This window comes from Zonotrichia albicollis, chromosome 2 (assembly GCF_047830755.1).
Source record: "Zonotrichia albicollis isolate bZonAlb1 chromosome 2, bZonAlb1.hap1, whole genome shotgun sequence".
Classification (NCBI taxonomy): Eukaryota; Metazoa; Chordata; class Aves; order Passeriformes; family Passerellidae; genus Zonotrichia; species Zonotrichia albicollis.
Window position 1 is genome coordinate 25,145,415 of NC_133820.1, and position 24,390 is coordinate 25,169,804.

General features: G+C 44.5%; 1 protein-coding gene across 3 annotated transcripts in view; it reads left to right on the forward strand.

Moving 5' to 3' along the window:
- PCYT1B (phosphate cytidylyltransferase 1B, choline) overlaps positions 1–24,390 on the forward strand; it is a 53,914-nt gene that overhangs the window by 15,071 nt on the left and 14,453 nt on the right. For all 3 annotated transcript variants that reach the window (XM_005484369.4, XM_074534593.1, XM_074534592.1), the window contains exons 2-6: positions 7,188–7,287; positions 8,581–8,697; positions 11,875–12,026; positions 12,924–13,002; positions 16,029–16,171. In XM_005484369.4, coding sequence (XP_005484426.1) covers positions 7,188–7,287; positions 8,581–8,697; positions 11,875–12,026; positions 12,924–13,002; positions 16,029–16,171 — 591 coding nt within the window. The remainder of the gene's footprint in view (positions 1–7,187; positions 7,288–8,580; positions 8,698–11,874; positions 12,027–12,923; positions 13,003–16,028; positions 16,172–24,390) is intronic.

Here is a 24,390-nt window from a genome sequence, read left to right on the forward strand (position 1 = left end):
TTGTGCTTGAGGGCATGTAGCAATTTTTTCTGCACTTAGAAAAACCTAAATTGCTCGTAGACATGAAAAATCTGCTTAGATTTCTCCCTATTACATCAGAGGACATGCAGTTTTTATACCTTCTGAAATGCTACAGTTTCTGCAAAAAGATGTTGCAGTATGTATTTTTCAGGTACACACAGAACCACAGATAGCTTTTCAGGAATCAAAAATAACCTGTAAACACAGGGAGAAAACACTAAATTCTATATTTTGCATTCTGTGCTTGAAATGCAATGATATTTTAGGAACAGGTTTTATTAGGAGAATATTGCCAACTTCTTAAACTGTACTATTGCCATTACGACAAAGGTTTGTATCATACCTTTAAAAAGGAGTGGAAAAATATTGTAAATAGATTCTCTCTATTTACAATATTTCTCCCTCCTCAGGAGCATAGACAACATTATAATATAACATATGTATAAAGTGTAAAAAGAACTCAGCACATGCATGGATATGGAGCAGAAGAAATACAGAATTAGGAGGCAGATTCTGACTACACAGGCAAGAATATGTGCAGTGTGTACTCACACATCCACAATCATGCACAGACATTCAGCCATAACTGTCTGTCCCAGTGTGTCCTTTGTTTCCATGTAATCTGCTTCCCTGTTTTACACACACAGATGGTATAAGGTGAAAACCTCTTGAAAGGCACTGGATGAACAGGGATCTTGTAAAGAAGCCCATCACCCTCTCTGTGGGAAAATAGATTTTCCCAGAGTTTTTCTGCTGACAGCTGAGAACTGCAGAGTATGTGTCTCCTGTGCAGGAGGAAAAAATGTTTGGGTTTTTTTTCCTTCCTCATAGCTCTGTTTCTGAGCAATGGTTTATACAAAATGCTGTTGTACGTCTGACATTAAATAATTGATAAATGTAAAGTATCTCTGTAGAGAAGCACAAGAGGAGATTGATTATTTGGCCAAGTTCACCCAACAGTTTAGCTGTATAACTGAGTTGCTTTCAGAGGATTAACCCTTGCCTGTGTTAAATCAGAGCTGGGTTCTTTTAGCCATATATCAGGTGAATTTGCCCATGACACTATGTGGGGTAGGAGTGTTGGTCTGCTGGAGGGTAGGAAGGATTTACAGAGGGACCTGGGCAGGCTCATTAATGGGCTGGGGACAGTTGCAGGAGCTCAGCGAGGGGAAGTGCCCTGTCCTGCACTTGGGTCACAACAACCCCCTGCAGCATTACAGGCTTGGGAGCTGCCCAGCGGAAAGGCTCCTGGGCTTGCTGGTCACCAGCCAGCTGACAGTGAGCCAGCCGTGCCCAGTGGCACCTGGCCTGTGTCAGCAAGAGTGTGGCCAGCAGGACCAGGGCAGGGATTGTCACCTTTATTCGACAATGGTGAGGCCACACCTCGAGTACTGAGTCCAGTTCTTGGCCCCTCACTCCAGAAAAGATACTGAGGTGCTGGAGTGTGTCCAGAGAAGGGCAGCGAGGGTTGTGAAGGGTCTGGGACGTGTCCTGTGAGGAATGGCTGAGGGAGCTGGGTTTGTGCACTCCTGAGGAGGCTCAGGGGAAGCTCATTGCTCTCTGAAGGAGGCTGTGGTGAGGTGGGAGCTGGTCCCTTCTGCTGTGCCTACAGTGAGTGCACCAGGGGAAATGGCCTTAAGCTGAGACAGAGGAGATTCAGATTAGATATTAGAAAATTTTTTTCAGTGTTAGAGTGGTCAGACATTGGAATAGGTTGCCCAGGGATGTGCAGTCACCATCCCTGGAGGTCCTCATGAGGCATCTGCATCTGGCACTGGGTGATGTGTTTTGGTGTCTTAGGGGTTACAGTGGTAGTGCTGGGTTGGAGTGGATGATCCTAAAGCTCTTTTCCAACCTTCATGATTCTGTAATTCTATACACAGAATGTACAAGTAAAAAGAAATGTATAATAGACATTCAAAACACAGGAGCTGATGTTACCTGCCATGGATTGCTCAGTAAAACACGGAGTGGCATTAGTTTTGGTCTATTGACCATGGCCAACCTTCAGCATTACTCCTGGGCCAGCAGGCAGCTGCCCCTGGGCTGATTTGCAAATGCTCCACAGCCAGTTTGGTTCTTGCCAATGGTGTCTGCAGGCTGATGATTGGCAACTGGTGCTCCTTTGAAGGAGCCAAAAGCTTCTTTAGCCTGGAATGCTGTGTATCCCTCCTTGGTGCTGGGATGTCTGACAGCTTTCCTGTCTGCAGCCATCACAACAGGAGAACATCCAGGCTCAGGGGCTGCACAGTGCCCTTGCTGCAGTTTGCTTTCCAGTGAGTCCTGCCTGGATCACTGGCATGCAGAGCTCCTCCCAGCTCCTTCGGGCTGTGCCAGGGGAGCAGGCTCAGGTGGACGAGTTCCCAAGGGTCACATTTCACTTCTAGCTGGTGTTCATGGAGGCTGAGGGGCTTCATTGGCAACTCTTTCACTTGAACTCTGCTTAACTTGGGGCCCATCCCACCTCTAGGGATGATTTTGTTTTCTTAATAATGTGTTCCAGTTCAGTCAGAAGTCACGGCTGTCATGCAGGAATCTTGTCACAAAATTCTTTGGCCTTTTGCAAATATTACACTAGATTACATAATAGTCGTTCTAGTTTCATAATCTATGAATCTCTACATATATACACCATTATGCTTCTTGAAAAGGCAGTGGAAGTTTCTTTTCTTCTGCAGTATCTTCAATTTGTAATTACATCTTGCACTTAATAATTACTTAATACAAATGATGAGCGAAGTATATTTGATTGAAGATTAAGCCCAGAAAGAGCAACAAAGTTAATTTGAAATGCTTGCAAACAGAATGCTGAAGTTACTGTTCTTTTGAGGTTAGTTTGCCATATTTTAGTTTGCATCCACCTTCCTGAGTCAGCAGAACTCTGAGAGAAGAGGATAGACTTTTTTCTCTACTGGCATTTGGAGTAGAACAGTTTGTAAAAAGTTTTCCAGGAGACAACCACCAGTAACATTCAATTACAACTTAAATGCTCATAAATTTAGGTTACTGACCCAAACAGGTAGGAGACAACATGGTTTTCCTTTTTGACAGTGTTTGCTCCCTGAACCTCTAAGAGAAGACCTTGGTAGTCCTTAACGTGGCCTTTCCACTTACAAAAAGTGTTCATACCTCAGAAACTTGGCACATACTTATTTTTCAATAGTTTTGATAGAACTTTTTCTTAAATATTCCTTGAACTGATGTCATTGTTTCCTGCTCTGTAATTATTGTTTCCCAACATCAGGAGCAGGTTCCCAAAATAATTGTTCCTCATATGAGCAGACCTTACCCACATGATTTGTTCCAGTGAAATCACTTACCTGTTTTAAATACTGCCTCTGAGACAAAAGATGGTTACAGCATCAGACCTCCCACAGAATTTCCCTGCCAGTTTCATTTGTTCATAAGCACAGCCCCAGCCTGCTTTATCAAGCGTTGCCTCTGTAGCTGTACTGGTTCATGATCTGAAATTTCATTGATCTTTGTTGATGGCAAAATCTTAGATGACAATACAGCTTCACCAAGAGGAGGAGAGAATGTATTGTAGTTGCATGAATTAAAAAAAAAGCAGTAGCTCCTTCCATTAGATGTATTTCCTGCAGTCACCCTGCAGGCAAAGATATAAAGGCAAGTGCATTATGGCTTGGATGGGTCTGCATTTACCTACTTAAAAGAATGTTTCTGTCTTCCTTGCTTCTGTGTAAAAAACCCAGCCCAGCTACCAAACACAGAGAAGCAAGCAAGCAATAACGCAATGGGCTGCAATCAAAAGAGAGGGTGTGGAGGTGCTTGTGTCCTTGACCTGTTATTTCAGGGCTCCTCTTCCTCTACAAATCACCATCAACTTTCCTTTTAATTGTTAGAGACACAAGTATAAGTGTTTACCTTATTCCTAGGAGCTAAGCTAAATGGCTCCAGTAGCCTAAGAGACTGTAAAGAGAGATAATAAAAAGGTAGCTTCAAGTTACACCTAAAAATAAGGTGCTTCTAGCTGTCATGTAGGGTTCCTTCAGGGAAGTGTCCTGGCCCCAGAGCCAGCTCAGGGATGCCAAGCACACCGTGCTCCTCTCTGGGCTGCTGTCTCACCAAGTAGAGCTGTGGGTTACAGAGACATTGCTGCTGCATGTGGAGCTGTGAGGTGCTTGCTGGGAAAGCCCCCATTATCCACCTTCCATCTTTCAATGGCCTGAAGTTTATTGAGCATCATTCAGTTCTTCTGCAAATTTCCTAGAAAGCAAGTAAGACACTTTTAAACTTCTCATAGAATGAACAGCTTCTAATATGCAAGGGTTACTAAATATGATGATTTCCTGTACCCTCATTTTACTGAATGCTCTGTCTTAATTTCCAGGAAACAGGACTATTATTGCAAGAGCTTTTTATCATCTTCTGAAGTGAATATCATTAATAAGTCCTAGTATTACAATGACTTCTCCATTTGTGACATGTGATAAGCTTTCTCTCACATACTACTGCAGGATGGTGCAGGTCTCAGGAGCTTACCTTGGTCCAAAATACAAGGCAAATTTCACTTGCTTGAGTAATTGCAAACTGTAAATGCCTAGAATATAAGGAAGGCAGAGATGAAGGGAAAAATCTATCAGAGAAAGACAGAAGTACAAAGTCTTTGTCTAACCATATGATTATTGGCAAAACTATAGCAAGCTTCCAAAAGAACTTTAATGGATTAACCAAAATGAAAAGCTGCTATATACATTACTTGCTGTTTTCTCACAATTCTAATTATTACCATCAAGAAACTGGAAAGAATGCAAGTAATTATATATACAAACTGGAAAGGTTTGACAAATTATTTCTGGGTTTTAATAATTTCTTGAAATATTTTCTCTTATGGGCTTTAATACAAACCAAATGGTCTCATTTTACTCATAAGATGTTTTTGTTAAGCTTAGCAATAATTTTTCTAGGATAGATAAAATAAAATAGTAGTGAGTAGTCATTTGGAAGCTATTGCTATAGCTTTCATCTGTCAGCACATGGTGTTTATGCTTTCCTCTGTTTGTTTTTGACAGAATATGGCTGATTTTAATGTATTGCATTTGATGTATTTTCATATCTAGTAACTGTGAGATCAGAGAGTAGAGGGAATATTGACAGGTCTGGTTCTAAGCCCTGATCTGTAAAGTGAGCTTTAATGACAAACATTTATAAAAACTGGACCAATGGGAAGCTGATAGAGGTCGTTCTCCCTTAAGCAGAGACTGAAAGAAAAATCTCAGTGCTGCAAAGGTGGTTACATGGATGAAAAGCACCACTGTGTTTGCCTGGGGGGAAAAAGAGATATCTTCCTGCAAACCAGGTCTATTTTCTTCAAATAACCTTCAAGGAAACAACCTCTGCCAAGCTAGGAGCTGATTACCCGTTGCAGGGCTCAGACCATAGCCATTATTGTTTTAACATTTCTGCCTTCCTCTTTATCTCAGCAGGAACCAGGCTGTATGGGCTGCCATGTAACTTGACCTTCCTTGGAGATAAAAAGACAGATTAGCACCCAGCAATAGCAAAGCCAGAAGCAAAAAGACAGTATTTAGAAAATAAAGGAAAGAGCTGGCACTGTATGATTATGTGTAATGTTCTACACTGTGCAGCGTGGGTGGCCTGATGAACAGTTCCCCTCCATGAAACCCAGACAGAAACTTGGGCTTGGTAATAGTTTCTCCATTTTTAACCTTGTCTGTGCAGAGGTGCTCTGATTTTCATCATGAAGATGCTAATAATGATGATTTCCTTTAACATTTGAGAGTATGGGAAAAAATAAGGAAAGAGAAACGGAAAGGAAAAGAAGGAAACCTACATAAAATTGCCTTAGTTGTAGTAAACAAAATGAATAGCAAATCCACAGAAAGACCTGGATCTGAATCTTTAAGTCTTTGTTGTTGTTTTACTACTGTCCTCTGAGCTTTCCATGCAACAAACCAGTGAGCCCAGAGATCAGCCAGCAATTAGGCATGACATGCTCTGAGGTGTCTCAGGGATGCTAAAGAATGCTAAATGCTCAGTGATAAATTGTTCAGCATCAAAAATCTGAAAAACTGTGTAAAGGCAGAAATGGATACTGTCCTGATCATCCATGGGTACTCAAGCTGGTGTGACAACTGTACATTGGGTGGTCGCTGTCAAAACCCAGCCAAGCCACAGCTGCACAGCCATGAACCCCCAGTTAGATCATGAGGGAGGCACAGTGACAGATTTCCTTCAGCTTTTCTCAACCACTACTTCATCTCAAAAACAAAGCAAACCAAAACTAAGTTATGTCTTTGTAAAGATTTCAAGCCAGAAGCTGTAGAAGCTGTTTTACCTATCAGACTATATGGAAGATAATAAATACCTGAGGGTCTGATGGCTGATAACTTCCTACATAGACATGGGCAGAAAACACAAATTCAGTTATCAAGTTTCCTGACAGATAATGCCACGTCAGTCTTCACACATCCTCACACTGTCTCATGTATCTTTAGGTTCTAAGCTCCTCAGAGCAAGTACCCTTGTGGTGCTCTGATCACAGTTAGAGTGTTTTTGTGCTATTACAGAATGTGTCAGACCAGAAAGGAGTTGCAGCTCAGTCAGCTCTTGTTAAATGGGACTTAAGGTTGCATCCTTGCCTTTATTTTGAATGGCTCCTCAAAATTATAGGAGATTCTGACTAAAGCCACAGCAAAATAACCTCCCCTCCCAATTATTTGTACTGCTGCTAGTGGCAGGAAAGTCTGCTTGTTAAGAGGTGGCTCATTTGCAGCTTTCTAAGTCCCAAGTATTTTTTCCAGCTGTTACTTACAGGTAACAGAATACATTTTTCCTTGGGCCTTCAGAGTCACTGAGAAGTGTTAAGCTGCTCACACCATCCAACCTGACTTTGTTCTGCAAACAAAAAAATTGTGTGCCTTCACCCACCTCAAAGATGACCAAGCTTCTCTAACAAGAGACAAAGAATTCAGTCACATGACGTGTTTAGAAAGCTTTATTTTCCTCACCATCCTACCTTGTGTGACTTGTGTGTGCTTGGGGGTGACCAGAAGGCAAAAATCCCCAGAGGACAAACTAGCATGAAGTCTGGTTACAGCATTCTGCCACAATTAAATGGTTCTTTTATAACTACTTGGTGGTGAAATTAAATTGACTTTCTTTGTGCTTTTTCCTCCTTCCAGACTCTGACGGCACCTGCTCCATTCGCTGATGAAACCAGCTGTCAGTGCCAAGCACCCCATGAGAAGCTGACCATTGCACAAGCGCGCCGGGGAACACCAGGTATGTGGAGAGAGCTACACCCACAGGATCATGGGCACTCCCAAAGCTCTGCATCTTCCATACAAACATCTATTAATGCTTATTTGTGCCTTCTACTCAAAAGCAAAAGCCTAATGTCCAGTGCTATCAGGTAATGAGAAGAAACCAGCAACTTCAGAGCCATTATGTTCTCTAGAAAAATAACAAGAGAAAACATTTCAAGTTAGAGTTTGATGTATTTGTGGATGTTGGTTGGAAGGAAGGCGTGCCAGCCCACTCCAGCCAGCCTGAAAATTGTGTTATGTAGTAGCTACCTTCTGGATTCTCATCTCTGGAAAACTCTTCTTTCACTGATGTTCCTGATGATTGCATCAGACCTTCAGTGGCCTTAAAGATTACTTGCCAATTTCTTTATCTGGGCATCTGTGATTGGACTGGGGAAGCAGGATGATTTCATATGAAGTCCCAAATGTTGAAGAGATTATTTTTTAGAAGGCTCTGTTGACTTACTTTACTTATTTAAAATAAGCTTTTAAAGTATGTCCACATTATAGGAGCAAGCTGCAGCTTTCCAGTCAGCTGTGCAAGGAACAGTGCTCTCTCTCCCACGGACCCTTGGATGTCCTGACTGCAGAGACCTCTCTCTGCTGTCACTGAAGCACAGTCCATGGAGGTTTGAGCTCTGTTGATTTCATCTCCACTGTGCTTTTGCTTGGAGGTGGCAAAGCATGCCATTTGAGAAAGCAAGTCCTTTTTCAGTCTGGAGGCTGCTGCTGAGGGTGCTGTACAGAAAGAGTTATAAGGGTGGTAGCATGAGAAAGAAAAGTTACAGGCTCATTAGAGAGAAGAACTTGGGGAAAGTCTGGAAAAAGTGAAGTAAGAGGTTTGCATAGAGGAGGTAAGCAATTGATTCTTACAGCAGTTAGCTGTGGAAAAAGTCAAGGCAAGAAGGAAGGAAAGGGAAATGATGGGAAAAAAATCCATAAGGCATATCTGATTAGAAAGGCAGAGAGAAAAGAACAAGACATATGGTGGAACTCTGAATGAGGCAGAAAGATGACATTTTTGCTAAATTAGAATATGGGGATGATGGATGGTAATAAATAGGGTAAGTCTGAGAGAAAACAGCAGAGAGTACAAAGAACAAGTAGTGTGCAGTATCAAAAACTGCAGGTTTACCTGTGGGGCTTTTGAATATCAGAACTGGGGTAAATCTGTGCAATCATCTGATCTGGGAACAAAATGCCATCCAGCAGAATTAAGTGCAACTTGTTTGGGATCTGAAAAATCACTGTTCTGTTTCTTTTCCCGCAGTTGACAGACCTGTTAGAGTGTATGCAGATGGAATATTTGACCTCTTCCACGCTGGCCATGCTAGAGCTCTTATGCAAGCCAAAACTCTATTCCCAAATAGCTACTTATTAGTAGGAGGTAAGATCAGAGTTATTTATTGCACTGAATTTTTGCTTCTGTGCTTCACTATCAGAAAGTTATTGCTGTGCTCCCACCCCCAGCTGTTTATACACTATGACTTGAATGCTGCTTTCACTCAGGGGCTTTCTATAGGTGATTTGCCTTGAATTACATCTTACAATTGCATCAATTAAAGTAAAAGTCAAATTCTGCCCTCAGCAGCACAGGCACAATTCCCATTCTAGTTAAAGCAGGTGCCTGCATGGCTCTGAGCTTAAAATAGCTCCATATGAATAATTTACCTTTTTCAGTTATTTGCTCAAAATTGTTCAAAGATGGAGATGAGTGAATGAGAGCAACCATTATTTATTTCTGGCTCATTGGTCCCCTTGCCAGCCAGGCACAGACCATGACCTCTGCCTGCCAGGTCCTGACCCAGCCTTCAGCATCATCACAGAAGCTAAGTCTGGCCCATTGTCATTGAAGACCCAAATGTAGGTCATGAGTGGAATGTCATTTCAGTTCACAGGTGTCCCCAGGCAGGTTACTTTCTTAATCCTTTTTTTTTTTTTTTTTTGGCTAAGAAAATCTTTTCTTGGTGTGTGCCTGGCTACCAGCTGTTCAGCAGTTGGCCTGTGCCAGAGGAGTCACTGGAGGGTGGCTCTTTCCTACCTAGCTGGCTGTGCAAGCCCTGCTCTCATGAAGCCTCAGAAATTTGCAGTTTGGTTCCATTTTCCTTGCCCCTCCAGGGTTGAGATATTCCTCGCAGAAACATTTCACAGCAACCTTCATTCAGCTGCTCAAATGCTTTACAGTGAACATGAGTGCAACCTTCAGGTACTATAAGGTGCATTATTTTGCATATTTGTCCCAAACAATTGCGGAGGTGGGAGGCGGAGGGGGAAGACCCAACACGGAGGAAAACCAAAATCTCTTTATAAACACATATTTTAGTTTTACTCAAGTTTATGAAATGTGGCAATTCCCATGGAGCTTCCTGTGAGGTAAAAGACAAGTCCCTTTGTTAGGAAGGAAACATTAAGGAGTCTCTGGTTTCCTGCTGAGCCAGACAACTTGCAGAAGCAGCAAGTGGAAGTGCAAGACTATGAGGTTTAAAAAAAATGCATGTACATTTTGTTGTTGTTTTCATAGGATATGGGGTTGCCCCAGATAAGGGAAGGAGCTTTGGGGTAAATGCCTGACTCCTTTGAAATTCATGGCATAGCTTCACTTTGCCCCTATTTTTGGTGTGAAGGACAAAGCAGCCAGCACTCATCAGCACCTTCTCCCAGCAAGGCACTGTGTGTTAGCGTGCTTAAAAAATGGACACCTTCCCACACCTACATACAATTTGTGCTGCAAAAGCACCGGTGTCATATGTCTTTGTGGGCATCACAACAAATCCCTTCTATTTTTCTTGTGAAGACAATTATTTGGACCTAAGATCACTTTTCTTTTTAAAATGGACATTTATACCTTCCCAAATCAGTTATTAGAGCAGGATGACAGATTCAAAAGAAGTACAAAGAAAGATACTGTGTCTGCATTGTACATGAACAAATAGTAATCAGTAAATAAAATCAAACCTTTCTTCAGAATTTGAGCAAAAATTACGATTTCCCAATAATTTTGGTAGTCTTTTTCTTCCAGGAGAGGATAGCCTAAAGGTGTCATAAAGGCTGTAAATAAATACAACTACAGTCTCTGAAGGGATCTTTCTTCTGAAAATGCTTTGATCACCATTAAATTTCTTGTCAGCAGGCATCAAAACTGACATAATGGGACAGAATAGCATTTTGCTTGCTGAAATTCATACATATGTTATTATGTGGCTTTGAATTTTGCACAAGCTTGAGGGCTATCTAAGCCTTTCTACATTTTTCCTACTTTGAAAGTCCTTAATGACCATCACAGCAAGAACATCCATTTCAGATCTCAAAAAACACTGCGTCTTTGCCAGCACCTTTCCTGATAGGTTGATGTTTTCAAATTAGAAAGAAACAGCAACTGTTAGGCTGCTCTCACACTTCACTGCAGCACTGGTAATGTTACATTTATCATTTGTCAAGTACATTTATAGACAAAGATCCAAAGGCACAGGTTTGACCTGTGGTGAAGGACAACCACTGGCAACCCAGCTATAAATGGGTATCACATTATTCCATGTGGGGTGTCAAATGACTGTTGTAGCTGTAATGTTGGAAAGAGGTGGTTGTGGAGAAGGTCACTGGTTTTTACACAATGTTATGTGGGTAGAAAGATAACACCTAACTTTTACAGTCCTCTGGTAATGTGGGTCTTGCTGCCCCTCATTTTAAAAGCAGTGACAAAGTATTGGTGCATCCAGAGTTAAAGATGCAGGATTTCTGGACCTTTAACTCTGCTCATTTCACTACAGCATATGGCTTCTCCCAGTCTTTTCCTTGGGGCTTCCTTCAGCAGTTTCCATTTGAACATGGCACAAGCTTCACTTTTCTTCCTGTGAAGCCTGCTGAACTCAAAGCTAAGCTCAGAGACAGATTCCTACAAAGTTTTCTATTACTTGTTTTCCATCAGGATTTATTTAATGAGAAATGGTCCCACTGTGATTTTGAACTTTGTTGGCAAATTTACCTTTTAGAGTATTGTTTACATAAAAATAAAAAGCAGGAAGTAGAGGCCCAGAGAGGCTGAGGGGTCTCCATCTTTGGAAATCCAACTGGACATGGCCCTGAGCAACCTGCAGTTGACTGTGCTGGGAGGAGAGGGTTTGGATTAGGTGATATCAAGTGGTTTTCCTGCCTCGACCATTTTGTGATACCTGAAGTTAGTGAGCACTCTGGGATTGTGCTCACAAAGCACACTGTGTTGTTTGATTGGTTTCAAAGCATTGGCCATCACCCCTGTAATATCACAGCCCATGAAATCTCCACTTAACCATGGGATTGGTTTACCTTAGCATGTAAAGGATCCCACCTGAAGTGTCTTAAAATGCCATACTTGGCCTCTGGCTGCAGCTCCAGAAAGAGAAGGTTGTCTCATTGTTACACAGTTGTATCTGCCAGCTCCAAGCAGAACTTTTAGATGCACTAGAACACCCCAAAAATTGCTAAGCTAATAAGTAAGTGCTTAATGGATTTACCTAGTGTAATCAACTCCTTGTCATGCTAATTTTACTGAATGTGGAGCCATTTTGCTCATACTTCTATATTTTAGTTTGCAGTGATGATTTAACTCATAAATTCAAAGGCTTCACTGTGATGAATGAAACGGAGCGATACGAAGCCCTCAGACACTGTCGTTACGTGGATGAGGTCATCAGAGATGCACCCTGGACACTGACACCTGAGTTCCTTGAAAAACATAAGGTACATTTGTTCCCTTATCTCTCCCTTCCCCTTTGGAGACTGACAGTTGAGAATGAGCAAGTCTGAAATCCTACTAGGGGAAGCAAGTTATTTTATTCAGTTAATTCCAGTCACTGAAATTAGGTACCTAGCGTTCCTTGCCTCCATCTCTGTCAGAAAACATTATGTTTATTTTGCCTTTTTTTCTCAATATGCTGAGATGATTTCTCTACTGGGATTTTTGAAAGGTAAAATAACACTGAAAAAATTACTGATAAATTGACTTTCAGAAAAGGAGAGGGTATACCAGGAAAGTTGTTACGTAGTGACTAAAGTCCTAAATTAAAGGCGTGTTTCTTATTAATGGCAACAGGTGCAATATGTAAAAATACCATGTGCCCTCTAAAAGGCAGGATAGATTGCTTTACATGCTATTGATTGCCTTGCAACACATATGAATCTTAACAAAAGCATAATTAAGTAGGATGTATTTTAGTGTCTACATCACTGGGTGACAGAAGGACAGCATGACAGTACTAGGTGTACATGTATGTATGCACAGCTCTAAGGACCCAGAATCAATTATCCTGCCTCCATGGTTTTGAAAGCCAAGGCCTCACCACTTGCTTTTGCAGTAGGAGTAAAAGCAGGAGCCTGTTTTGGGTTTTGTACTGCTCATCACACTGAGCCAATCAGAGTGATGTGGTAGTGGCAGTGCTTTTGGAGAGAAGATTTCTGGTTTTTTATAATTGATCATACAGCGCAGCAGTTGCTGGCCCAAATCTAGTACAATACACTAGGTGATGGCTTTAGGATAAGAATGTCAAAAACAAGTTAGCTGAAGTCAAGAAAAAGATAACAATCCCCCAGTGAACCAAAATTTGGTGATGGTGATGTAATTCTTCTGTTCCCTGGCAGATTGACTTTGTAGCACACGATGACATCCCCTACTCTTCCGCTGGATCGGACGACGTATACAAACACATCAAGGAGGCAGGTAAGGGCAACTTCACAGTTTTAGCACCTTCCTTTTCAGCCTCACCTGAAATTCTTATACTGCCTTTTAACCAGAACTTCTGGGAGAGAAGCAGTAGAGGTAATATCACATTGTCTTACACCCTCACCCTGATGGTAGGTACTGCTGAGTTGAGCAGAAAGAAAACCTCAGAGGACATCCTTGGCTGAATTCCTGCCATAACCCCAAGGAAACCATTCAGATCTAGCACAAAACAGACCCATCTGCATTTTTAAAACAGTTTTATAGTGCTTCACTAAGAATTTTGAATGGATGAAAATGAGTTCAGTTCCCACAGCAGCCCAGCCAACTTTAGTCAGTTCTTGATAACCACAGACTGACACCTCCTTGATATATCTCAGTCCTGAATATGGGCAAGCACAGGCAACATTCAGGAGCCATTAGGATCCACTTGCACTGAGGGTTCTTTTCATTACACTGGCAGAGGGTTTAAATCAGTATCAGAGTAATTAATTTCCATTACCATTTAGCAGTTTGGTTGACTGCCATATTATACTGAAAATGAAGATGCTGAACTCATTAGGAATTTGTGTCTTTTCAGTTCAAGGAAGATGAATTAAATTTGAGGAGATAACATTAAGCCACTGCTTGCCAGTAGTACCTATCCTAACAGTGGAAGGAGGAGGAACAAACCACATCCTTCTTCTGCTGCTCCCTGGAGATGCTGCTTTGAGCCCTGGCAAATCCAGCCTCTCTGTTCTGCATAGACATGTATATTGGAGGCTTGAAAAAATTCCAGAGCAATCTGCCTGATGGTATTATGCCATGCAAAGTGACCTCAAACTATACTATGACAGCTACAGACCAGCTATTGAGCTGAGCTGAAGGAATAAGCTTTTTATAGCAGCACTTCTTGATCTTTTTCCACTTGTGAACCTCCCTGTGGTATCAGACTCACAGCCCTCCTTTGGGAATGGCTGTTCTATAGTTTCAGAGCCAACACCAGCTTCCTTCAGTAGGCAGTGAAAAAAGGCCCCTCTGGTAAGAATGGGTCACCAAGAGACATACTGCACACATGCTGGACAGGCAGCTATTTTACTTTTCTTCTGTAAGGTGCTGAGTGCACAGGACAGCACAATAGGAACTCTTGGTGTCACTGGATCATTACCAGACTTGGTGTGAGAGTGCCCAAACCTGGCACTCCCTTCTCTGCTGTCACTGAGCACAGGCACAGTGCACACACAACCCCATGAAAAACTCAAAGTTGGCAGAAGAGAGCACAGGCTTGCAGCTTCAGGGAGCTGTGGTCCAATGTGTCTGTCACCACAAGATGCCGGAGGAGCATCTTGGGAATAATGTTAACTTATTTGTGATGAGTTTTGAGACCTAGTGCTGTAATAGTCCCTAATGCTCCAGAGCAGCATTATTACAATAATTAATTTCCCCTTTCTCCCAGAGGTTTTGTTTGAAATAGACCAGGGCTGTTGATGCATTTGCACATTTTCCATAGTTCCAGTACTCCCATTTTCCCACATAAGGTTGTTGGAGAGCATAGAAGTGCATGGGAACCAGGGAGCTCCTTGGGTAGATTCTCATGGGCTCCCAATTCCTCACTATCTTCAGAGGGCATATGGGCAGTGGTGAGCTGACTGAAACTGTGCACATCTCTGAGCAATTAGTTTGGAAAACATGGATCAGTCCAACACGTGAAGCAGATGAAAGCAAAGTCAGTGACTAAGGGTAATGTCCACCTACAGTTCCACTTGCAGCTTAACAAAGGTGGGGTTTGGATTTTGTCCATGTATTCATGTAACTCTTATCTATAAAGGTTTCTGGCTCAAAGTGGGTTTCATTGCTTCCAAAAATAGTTTCCTGAGTGACTGGTGGAAGCCTGAAAAGCAACAGTCAGGGAAACATGTCTGCTCATGATTAAAGTAATCTATTTTTTTAGCAGAGTATTAATTAGAGATCAGAAAGAAAAAATATCACATAGCATTTAGTCACAAGAGGCTGCTAAGCTTCTTGATTCTTTCTCTGAGTCTTTTTCCAGCCCTGTAAAATTAAGTACCAATGCCTGCTTACTTTAAGTGAACATGTGAGGGTTAATTTGCCAGGAGCTATAACACCATTTTAAGACAAAGCACTGCTTTCTTTTCCCAAACCATCGCCAGTCTTCTCCCTCTCTTTCATCAGCAGCTTCACGTTGCAATTACATATAAGTGAGAGTAGTAATTTTTTTTGTAGCTCTAAATAACTACTAAACCAAGGTGTGCCTGAACTCTGCTACTATTGCATTTGTGAATTGCATTAACAGTTTAGGTGCACCTGCTTTGGTGGGGAGCTGTTAGAAAGCCACATATATCTCAGTTGTGTTGAGGAAAACATGAGCAGTATTGATAAATGGCCAGTTTTCGTAGGGACTGATTTGTCAGAGCAGGGAGGATGGTTATGCAGCCACTGGCATGGCTGGATGGGCATGGAACACTGCACTTCACATACATGACACTTCATCTTTCTGATGCAAACCACTGGCACCTCCAGGGTGTTTTCCAGTTACTGTAATACATCTTTTTCCTGGCTTTTGTCAAGGCCAGAGGCTGGTCTGTTCTACTCAGCAGAACAGAGACTGTCAGATGGTGCAGCACAGGAGTGGAAATAAAGGAAAGGAGCGAACTTCCCTGCTCCTTTATATAACATTAAATAAGGGCTGTGCTTGTGGAAAGAACTGCTCAGTGAATTGGCCACAGCTGTGAAGCTTGGCCTTCCTGGCTCAGGAGCCCCTGCCAGTCTGATAACTTCCACATCACAGCTGACACTGTACAGAGGGCAATTTTTAGTCTTTCTAAAGACTTGAGTGAAAAATGAGTAGTATAGCAACCTTGCCTTCCCCAAACTCCCACAGAAACAACAGGAGAGAACTCAGAATAAGGCAGAATTGCAAACCTCTTACCTTTGTCAGGCATTTTGATGCTCCTCCTCAGCTATCTGCCACAGTGGCTGGTCCTGCCAAGCTTTATCAGCAGGCTCTCTTTTCCCGCTTTGCTCAGGAATGTTTGTACCTACGCAGAGAACCGAAGGCATCTCCACGTCGGACATCATCACGCGCATCGTGCGCGACTATGACGTGTACGCGCGGCGCAACCTGCAGCGAGGCTACACCGCCAAGGAACTCAACGTCAGCTTCATCAACGTGAGTGCCTCTCCACCTCTGCTCCTCAAACACCCTCTGCTAGCACCCCCAATGCAAAGGAAAGGTTAAGAAATTATGTCTTCTTCATGCTGCTTTTAAAAGAGCTGGAAAGAATTTAAAAGACACTGGTAAGCTGAGGGTAGTTTTAATTGCTCCTATTAATTAGCAGCTTAGTTTTCATCTTACACTTTTAACAAAGCTGCTGCTCCCCTTTCTTCCTTGAGCTGTAGGTGACAATGACACACTAGGAAGGAGCCCACCCTCCCACCAGAAGCTGCTCAACCATTCACCCAAGACATGATTTCTTTCTATATTCCTATTCCAAGAAGGCAGCACAGAGAGCATGGATTTTGAGATCCAAAGTTTCTCTACAATGTGATAGGATTAAAAAAACCAACAAAACAAAAATGCCTAAATTACTAGGGAAAGCTAAAATGGTTTTCAAAAGACAAGGAAATATGCTAAGAAACTAGTGCGCGGGGGCGTGAACGGCCCTGGAATCCGGCTGTCTGGTGAGGGGCGAAGGCCAGGGCCCCTGCGCATCAGAAAACAGCCCCCCTCGGCGTCTTGGCCTTGGGCTGAGCTGGGTGATAGCTCGGAGCAGCGCGGTGAGAGACGAATTAGGAGGCGACCACTTGCTGGGGTTAAACTGTCAGTTTATTACAGAAGAACCAACAAGGAGGGGAAACACCCAGCAAATGGCACCGAACAGGGGGCAGGAGAGGGTTTTAAGGGAAAAGGGGGGAAGAAGGCAGGGAAACCCGGCTATCCAATAGAAATACATATTTGGAGGTACGAAACATAACTGATATACTAAAGTAACCAACTGTTATAAATCATAGGAGGGGCTCCGGGGCTACAGCCAACCATAACTCCCATAGAAAAGAAAATTCTCGAAACCTGGGAGGAGAAAAGGGGTGATTGACTGACCCCAAGGAGGAAACAACTTTCACTTTATAAGAGAAACCAAGGGAGGAGCAGTTTCATTTCCATAGCAACCTAACTGGCAGGGTCCTGGGAAAGGAAGAAACCATTTAATACAGAAAATGGGGGGAGCAAACTAACAAACTTAAGAACACACCACAGCATCTCCCCGTTTCTTATAAAATAAAATTAAAATTTTAGACAGTCTATGCAACTCAAAAGGAAGGTGTCTGCGGCTTGTCCTGCCAATCTTCGCTTTCTTCGAGCTGGAGTTCGCTAGCCCAGTTATGTTCTTGAGGCAGCTCCGTGGATCCCTCTTCATCTGAATCTCCTTCGGCTTCTGAGGAGAGGTCCTTTAGCTTGAAATGTTCCTCCAGAGGAAGTGCGGCATGATTGACAGTCGTTGAGGTGGCTTTAGCTGTTAGTCCTTTGATCAAACTACGGATCAGTATGATCAAAATGCAAAATACAATCAAGCTCAAAACCACTTTACAAACTGATTCTAACACCGAACTGGCCCACCCGCTAAGGCCCCAACCCTTGAATATGTCCCCCAGCCAGTCTGATGTCTCTTGCTTGACCTGATGGACGAGGTCTTGGAGTTTTTTGATGGAGTGTCTGGCGTCCTCGGCCCGAGAGGACAGGTTCAGACAGCAGAGGCCCTCAAACTCCTCACAGTGATGGTGATGGAGCAGTAGTAGAAAATCTATTGCTGCTCTGTTTTGGAGCGTTGCCTTCCGTGTAATTTCCTCGTCTTTAAGGAGGTCGTATAACGCGGCCGAAGTATAATTGGCTTGTTTAACCACCCAACACTCCAGGCGGCCCAATTCACCCAGAGATTTCGCCACCGATAACCATGGCAATAAAATGGTAAAGGCGACAGATTTAGAATGAGACCAATGGGTAACTTTATCATCACAATCCTCAGCGAGATCTTTAAGATCTCTTTTAGATCTGGTCAATTCGGATGTGATGTTATTCCTTTTCCAATTGATAATTTGGGTGATGTTGGGGGTAAACAGCGTCAGCTGGCCAAATGTGCACGGCCCTCCGATCAGACCAGAGGGGATGCCTGCCCACGCTCGATCGCCACAAATCAAGAACACCCCCCTAGGAAGGGCGTAAGGGGTCCGCTTGGTAGAGGTGGGGCCCATGATTTTTAGAACAGCACGGCACCACTGGCTCGCTTGATATTGCTTCTTTGTCTGCCGGACCACCTCACTGCCCTTATATATGGGGGCATAACTATATTCAAACTGAAAACAAATTGAGGAGTTGGCGGAACCGAGTAGATGCAGCTCCGTGGGCTCGGAGGGCGCAGGACTGAGCCTAGCTACTCCGCTTCTCCAGGCATTACTGGGTTCAAAACCGGGGAGGAAAGTTAGGCTCTGGGCCAAAACGGGGGAAAGGGCAGACTGGAAGGCAAGGGGGAACTCGCCTGGGGAGAAAGGGATCCCCACAAGGCAAGACGACATCGGGTCCTCTGCTGCGCTGGTGTCGAGGCATATACTGTCCTGTCCTAATGATTGGGCCAAGGCACGCCAGACGTTGATTTTTGGCTGGGGGATGACCCACGGCTCCGCAGGTGGCAGAAGGAATCCGCAGGTCATCAGTACGGTCAACAACAAACAAGGATTGAGAGCCAGCGTAGTCAATTCGAAGACCATTCAGGGAGATAAAACTGAAATGAAAGGAGAGCCGTAAAAGTATGCAGGATTCACAGATATGGTTCCTCCCCAAACAACCAATTTAAGTAAAACTCACGAGGGGTAATGGTTGGAGCCGGGGGGAAAAAGGAGGAAAGGTGGTATAAAAGATCAAGGGGTGGAGGAGAAGCTGGGGGAGAGGGTTCTTCAGTAACTGGAGTGAGATCTGGAGAGAACGAGGAGGATTGATGGGATAGTTTCTTCCGCCGACGCCAACATGCTTGCTGGACCTGTGGTACTGCCTCCTTCTTGATCCCCTGCTTCGGGACGAAGGGCCTGACCCACTTAGATGGTACCCACTTGGGACCCGAGGGAGTGGACACGCAGGCATATCCCCTCCCCCAAGTTACCAGGTCAAAGGGGCCCTCCGTCTGCCAGGTCTCCGGATCTTTTACAAGAACCGGTGGCCTGGTTTTAGGCTGCAGCTGCTGGTGACTGCTGAAATGTCGGACTATCGGGGGGTTTTGGCTGTCAAAAGAGCAATTCAGGAAGTTGAGTATATACAATGCCCTTGATAGCCGGACTTGGGGGGTCTCTGCCTTCATCGTCGGTCGTTGCCGGGATAGGACTTTCTTAAGGCTCTGGTGAGCTCTTTCCACCACGGCTTGGCCTGTCGGGGAATAGGGGATGCCAGTTTTATGCACTATTCCCCATTGCTGCAGAAACCTTTGCAGCTCCTTGGAAACATATGCAGGGCCGTTGTCTGTTTTTAAGGTCTTAGGGATGCCCAAGACAGCGAATGCCTGGAGCAGATGCCTCTGAACATCTGCTGCCTTTTCACCTGTGTGGGCAGAAGCATAGATCGCCCCGGAGAAAGTATCCACTGAGACGTGGACGTAACACAATCGGCCAAAAAATGGAATGTGCGTTACATCCATCTGCCACAACTCGCAGCTTGCCAAACCTCGGGGATTAGCCCCTAAGGCTATGGTAGGCATTTGATCTTGCTGGCATTGGGGACATGTGGCCACTATTGCCTTGGCCTGCTCCTGTGTCAGATTGAACTGACGAACCAGGCCAGGGGGATTTTGATGGAACAGTTGGTGGCTGATTTTAGCCTGACTGAACACATCTGGGAGGGGGGCCTGCGAAACAGCAGCCGCCGCTAAAGAATCGGCGCGATGGTTTCCCTCCGCAATGAACCCAGGTAGATCTGTGTGTGATCTCACATGCATGACATAGAATGGATGCTCGCGGTTAGAGACTAACTCGACGAGCCTATTCAGCAATTCAAATAATCTCTTATTAGTGATCTCTTGAAGAACAGCTGACTCAGCTCGAGACACTACACCTGCGACATACTCAGAATCTGTGACCAAATTGAAAGGTCCAGGGAATTTCTGAAATGCCCTGACGACTGCGTCCAACTCAGCAACTTGTGGAGAGCCCTCTACAACAGCAACATCGGACTCCCACTGCTGAGTCTGAGGATCCTTCCAAGTCATCACTGACCTGTGGGATGCTCCAGACGCGTCAGTAAAAACTGTCACAGCATCCAGTGGCTTCTTGCTCTGAACCTTTTTCAACGAGAATTTAAACCCCGAATTGAATAATTTGTGGGACGGCCGATTTACTGTGATGCGCCCAGTGTAGCTGTCGAGTGCAAACTGAAGGTATTCATTAGTTTGCAGCAGTTCTTCAAAGATTTTTAGTTTAAATCGGCCGGATTCCAATTTAATTGGGATCTGTATGCATGAGAAATCACAGCCTGCAAGCTCTCTGATCCTCGATCTTGCTTTGAGAATCAGTTCTGCTATCAACTCCTGTGGCCGTGTCATTCTTTTGGACCTATGGTGGCTCAGGAAGACCCACTCTATAATTAAGAGCTTGTCTCCTAATCCTTGGTCCTTCAGACTAACATCCCATTGATGTATTATGCCATGAAGGTGTGGCAATTTTCCCAGTATAATAAATTTGAAAGGCAGGCCCGGATGGTATTGGTGGGCCTGCCTGGCCGAAATATCCTTTTGTATTTTCTCCAGAGCTACCTGTGCCTCTGGGGTAAGAGTCCTAGGAGAACTAAGCTCCTCTCCCCCTTTCAACAAATCGAAAAGAGGGGCTAAATCTTCGGTTGAAATGCCCAACCAGGGTCTCACCCAATTTAAAGATCCACACAGTTGATGGGCATCTGCTGGGGTCTGGACCTTTGTCCGAATTGTCAATTTTTGTGGCACAGTTGTCCGCTTTGTAATTTCGAGGCCCAGGTATTTCCAAGGTGGCACCCGCTGAATTTTGTCCTGCTGGAGCTCGAACCCTGCAGCGGCCAACGCATTGGTTGTCAGGTCAAGCGCATGGGCAAGCAGACTGTGGTCGGGCGCACACACAAGGATGTCGTCCATATAATGATGGACAATGATGGCATCCCCGAGGGCTGTACGAATGGGTGACAGCAGCGAAGCGACATACCACTGGCAGATCACAGGGCTGACCTTCAGGCCCTGCGGAAGCACCCGCCAATGATAGCGCTTGGCTGGGGACTCACAGTTGATGGACGGAACTGTGAATGCAAATCGCGGGGCGTCCTCTGGGTGAAGGGGAATTTGGAAAAAGCAATCTTTTATATCAATTACAGCTAATTCCCAATCTCGGGGGAGCATTGCTGGGGAGGGCATCCCTGGCTGAAGGGAACCCATGTCAATTAATCTATTAATTCGGCAAAGGTCGGTCAGGAGCCGCCACTTATCCTTATTAGGCTTTTTGATGACAAACACTGGGGAGTTCCAGGGTGACATGGTCTCTTCCAGGTGGCCTTTCAATAACTGCTCCTGAACGAGCTCGTTGAGTGCCTTTAGTTTTTGCTTGTTAAGTGGCCACTGCTTGACCTGTACTGGTTTATCTGAGAGCCAATTCAGTTTCCAGGTCCGGCACTCCTCAGTGGCCACCACCCGAAAAACCTGGGGAGCTGTCGGGAGATCGATTTTGGCCCCCCACTGGGCTAAAAGGTCCCTTCCCCAGAGGGGCTCTGTATAATCTAAAACGAACGGGCGTATAGAGGCCAATTGCCCGTCGGGCCCCTTAATTTGCACAATGCTCTTTGATTGGTTTGCCAATTGGAGGCCCCCAACACCAGAAATCGTGCCCGCTGCGCTTTGCAGGCCCCAATGCGACAGCCATTCCCGGGAGGGAATGATCGTCACATCTGCACCCATGTCCAAAAGACCCCTCACTAATTTCTTGTCCCCGCCCAATGAAAGTTGACATGTCAGGCGGGGCTTCTCCCTCCCTACCAACTGTGTCCAGGCCACGGTCGGAGGCGAGTCCTTCTCCGTCGGGCTCGAGCAATGGTCTTTATCTGGCACAGGAATAGCCTGAGCAATGACCTGTCCTTTAGGGAGGAAAAGCGGGGGTCGGACACAATACAGCCCTACTGCGAAGTGGTCCCGGTCGGTAGTTACCAGACCAGGGACTATGTGGATGTCTCGCGGTGTGTGCTTTGTGTCTCCGACAACGGTCCACCTGCATCGTCCCAGTTTCCTCCAGCGACCCAGGTGTTGCAAGTCAACAGACACCAGCTGCAAATTACTGCTAGGGAGGTAAATGCTCCTAGTTAGCTGCAGCCTGTAAGGGGAAACAGAGGACATGGTGTTAAGTACAGGTTTGGGCAGAATATCACAGGTAAAGTGTTTCGAATCCGATAGGTGCGTCAAATCTGGCAAGGTGTGCGGCGGTTCTCCCTCGTTTCTTCTCTCCCCGGATGGTGATAAACAGCCCACCACATTTCTATCCACGCGCAGGGAGGGACTGCGCTCCAATCCTAGTTTTTTTTCTTTTGATTCTCCTCCTTTTCCCGCTTCCGCCTCCATTCCATGTAGTCTTGCCGCATAGGGCACTGTGGCATCCAATGTCCCACTTTACCACAGAGATGACAGGGATGGGTTGCCGATGTTCTCTTGCCCGCCCCAGGTGTTGGAGGGCCGGCAACGGGGGCAGCTTCTCCCTCTACGCAGTCCTGCACGGGGCATTCAGTAAAAGCCACGGAAGCCCTCTTAGACCGTGATGACAGGGAGACCTGACGCACCACGACATCTATCATGGCCTCTACTGTGGGCCTAGGACTACGAGGGAGAGTTTTTATAGCTTTGCGGCACTCAGCGTTTGCATTGCTATATGCCGTTCTCTGGAGCATCATTTCCCTATCATCATCCCCGAGCGCCTGTGCTTCCACATATCTGTAGAGGCGCTCCATAAATTCCTTGCAAAACCTCATCATCCTCCCATTGGGAAGTAACTACTTCCAGCTTGAAGAAAGCTCGTTCAGCTGCTCGGGCCGTCTCCATCAGCTGGGAGGGGAATAAGGCTCTGGCTTGTTTTGCCCCTTCTGCCCACTGCCCTTCACCCAAAAGGTGATCTAGGGTAATTATCAAACCATCTGCATCATGGGACAATGCTGGATTACCCCAAAGACTCGGGACTAACAAACTTAAGAACACACCACAGCAAACTAGTACATAAATGATGCTGCTGTACAGCTCAGAAACCACAATGGCAGGAGAGCCATGTGGTGGCTCAGATTATTCATCTTCCACATGCAGACCTGCCCCTCCAATGAGAAGTAAACACTTTATGGAAATTAGACTTTACCTTCCTTCATTTTCTGTTTCAAGTCTTGACTTTAGACCTCAAGATAACCCACATAACTGAAATCTCTGTTGTGATCTCTGAGATGGCTCACAGCAGGACTTCCCACCTCCCTCCCTGGAGCCTGGAAACCCCCTTGTGAAGGACTGAATTGTGTCATTTCATTAGTTTATCTCTTTCTTATTTTGAAGTCTGGCAGATAAACCCCAGATCACAGGGCATAAATATTTATTTCACTGTGCTTTTTTTGAAAGTCTTCTACACCTTTAAAAAATCTTGCTTGTAAGTACTCCACTCAGAAAGATCACTGTTGCAAATATCCATTAAAATAAGGCACGTTGGATGCCTTGAAGATTCTCAAATTTATCCTAAATTTATCCTTGAGCAGCTGTGAGGTTAAGATACTGTTGTATAAGTCATGCTTGCCCCCATCTCAGACACTGATGTCTCCTAAACAACTTCCTAGCATGATTGTTTAGTGTGCAGTAATTTAAATGCAGAAGTACTGATTTGTACTGGAGACTGTTCATCTAAAAATGAAACCCCCAGGATTTCACAAGAGCACTGGTCTTGTTTGCAGAAGGGCCCTGGTTTCCTCATTAAAGGGCTGATCACCCTTTAGGTACAGAGGAAGTGAAGTTTCTTTGGACCTTGGGGATTTTGTTTGTGCTTGTGGTTTGCAAAGACAGTTCCTCTAGTGATTTGTGAGCTAGAATAAACCCCACTTCAGTGCTTGTTTTTTTTTTAAATAAATCCAAGTGGCCATTAAATGGAGTTAACAGAAAATTAAAAGCCAATAGTGATCTGTGCTTCTGCGCAGACCACCACACCTTCAAGAGCACAGGCTTGCTTATTTGCTTGTACCAAAAATTTGTGGAGCACACAAGCATTTAAAGACAAAAGCTCTTTATTCCTGAAGTATTTCAGAAGCTTTTTCCAGGAGCTCCCTAATATTATCTTCTCTCTCTCTTTTTTTCTGTATGACTTAGCAATTAGGAGTTCTCTCCTTTC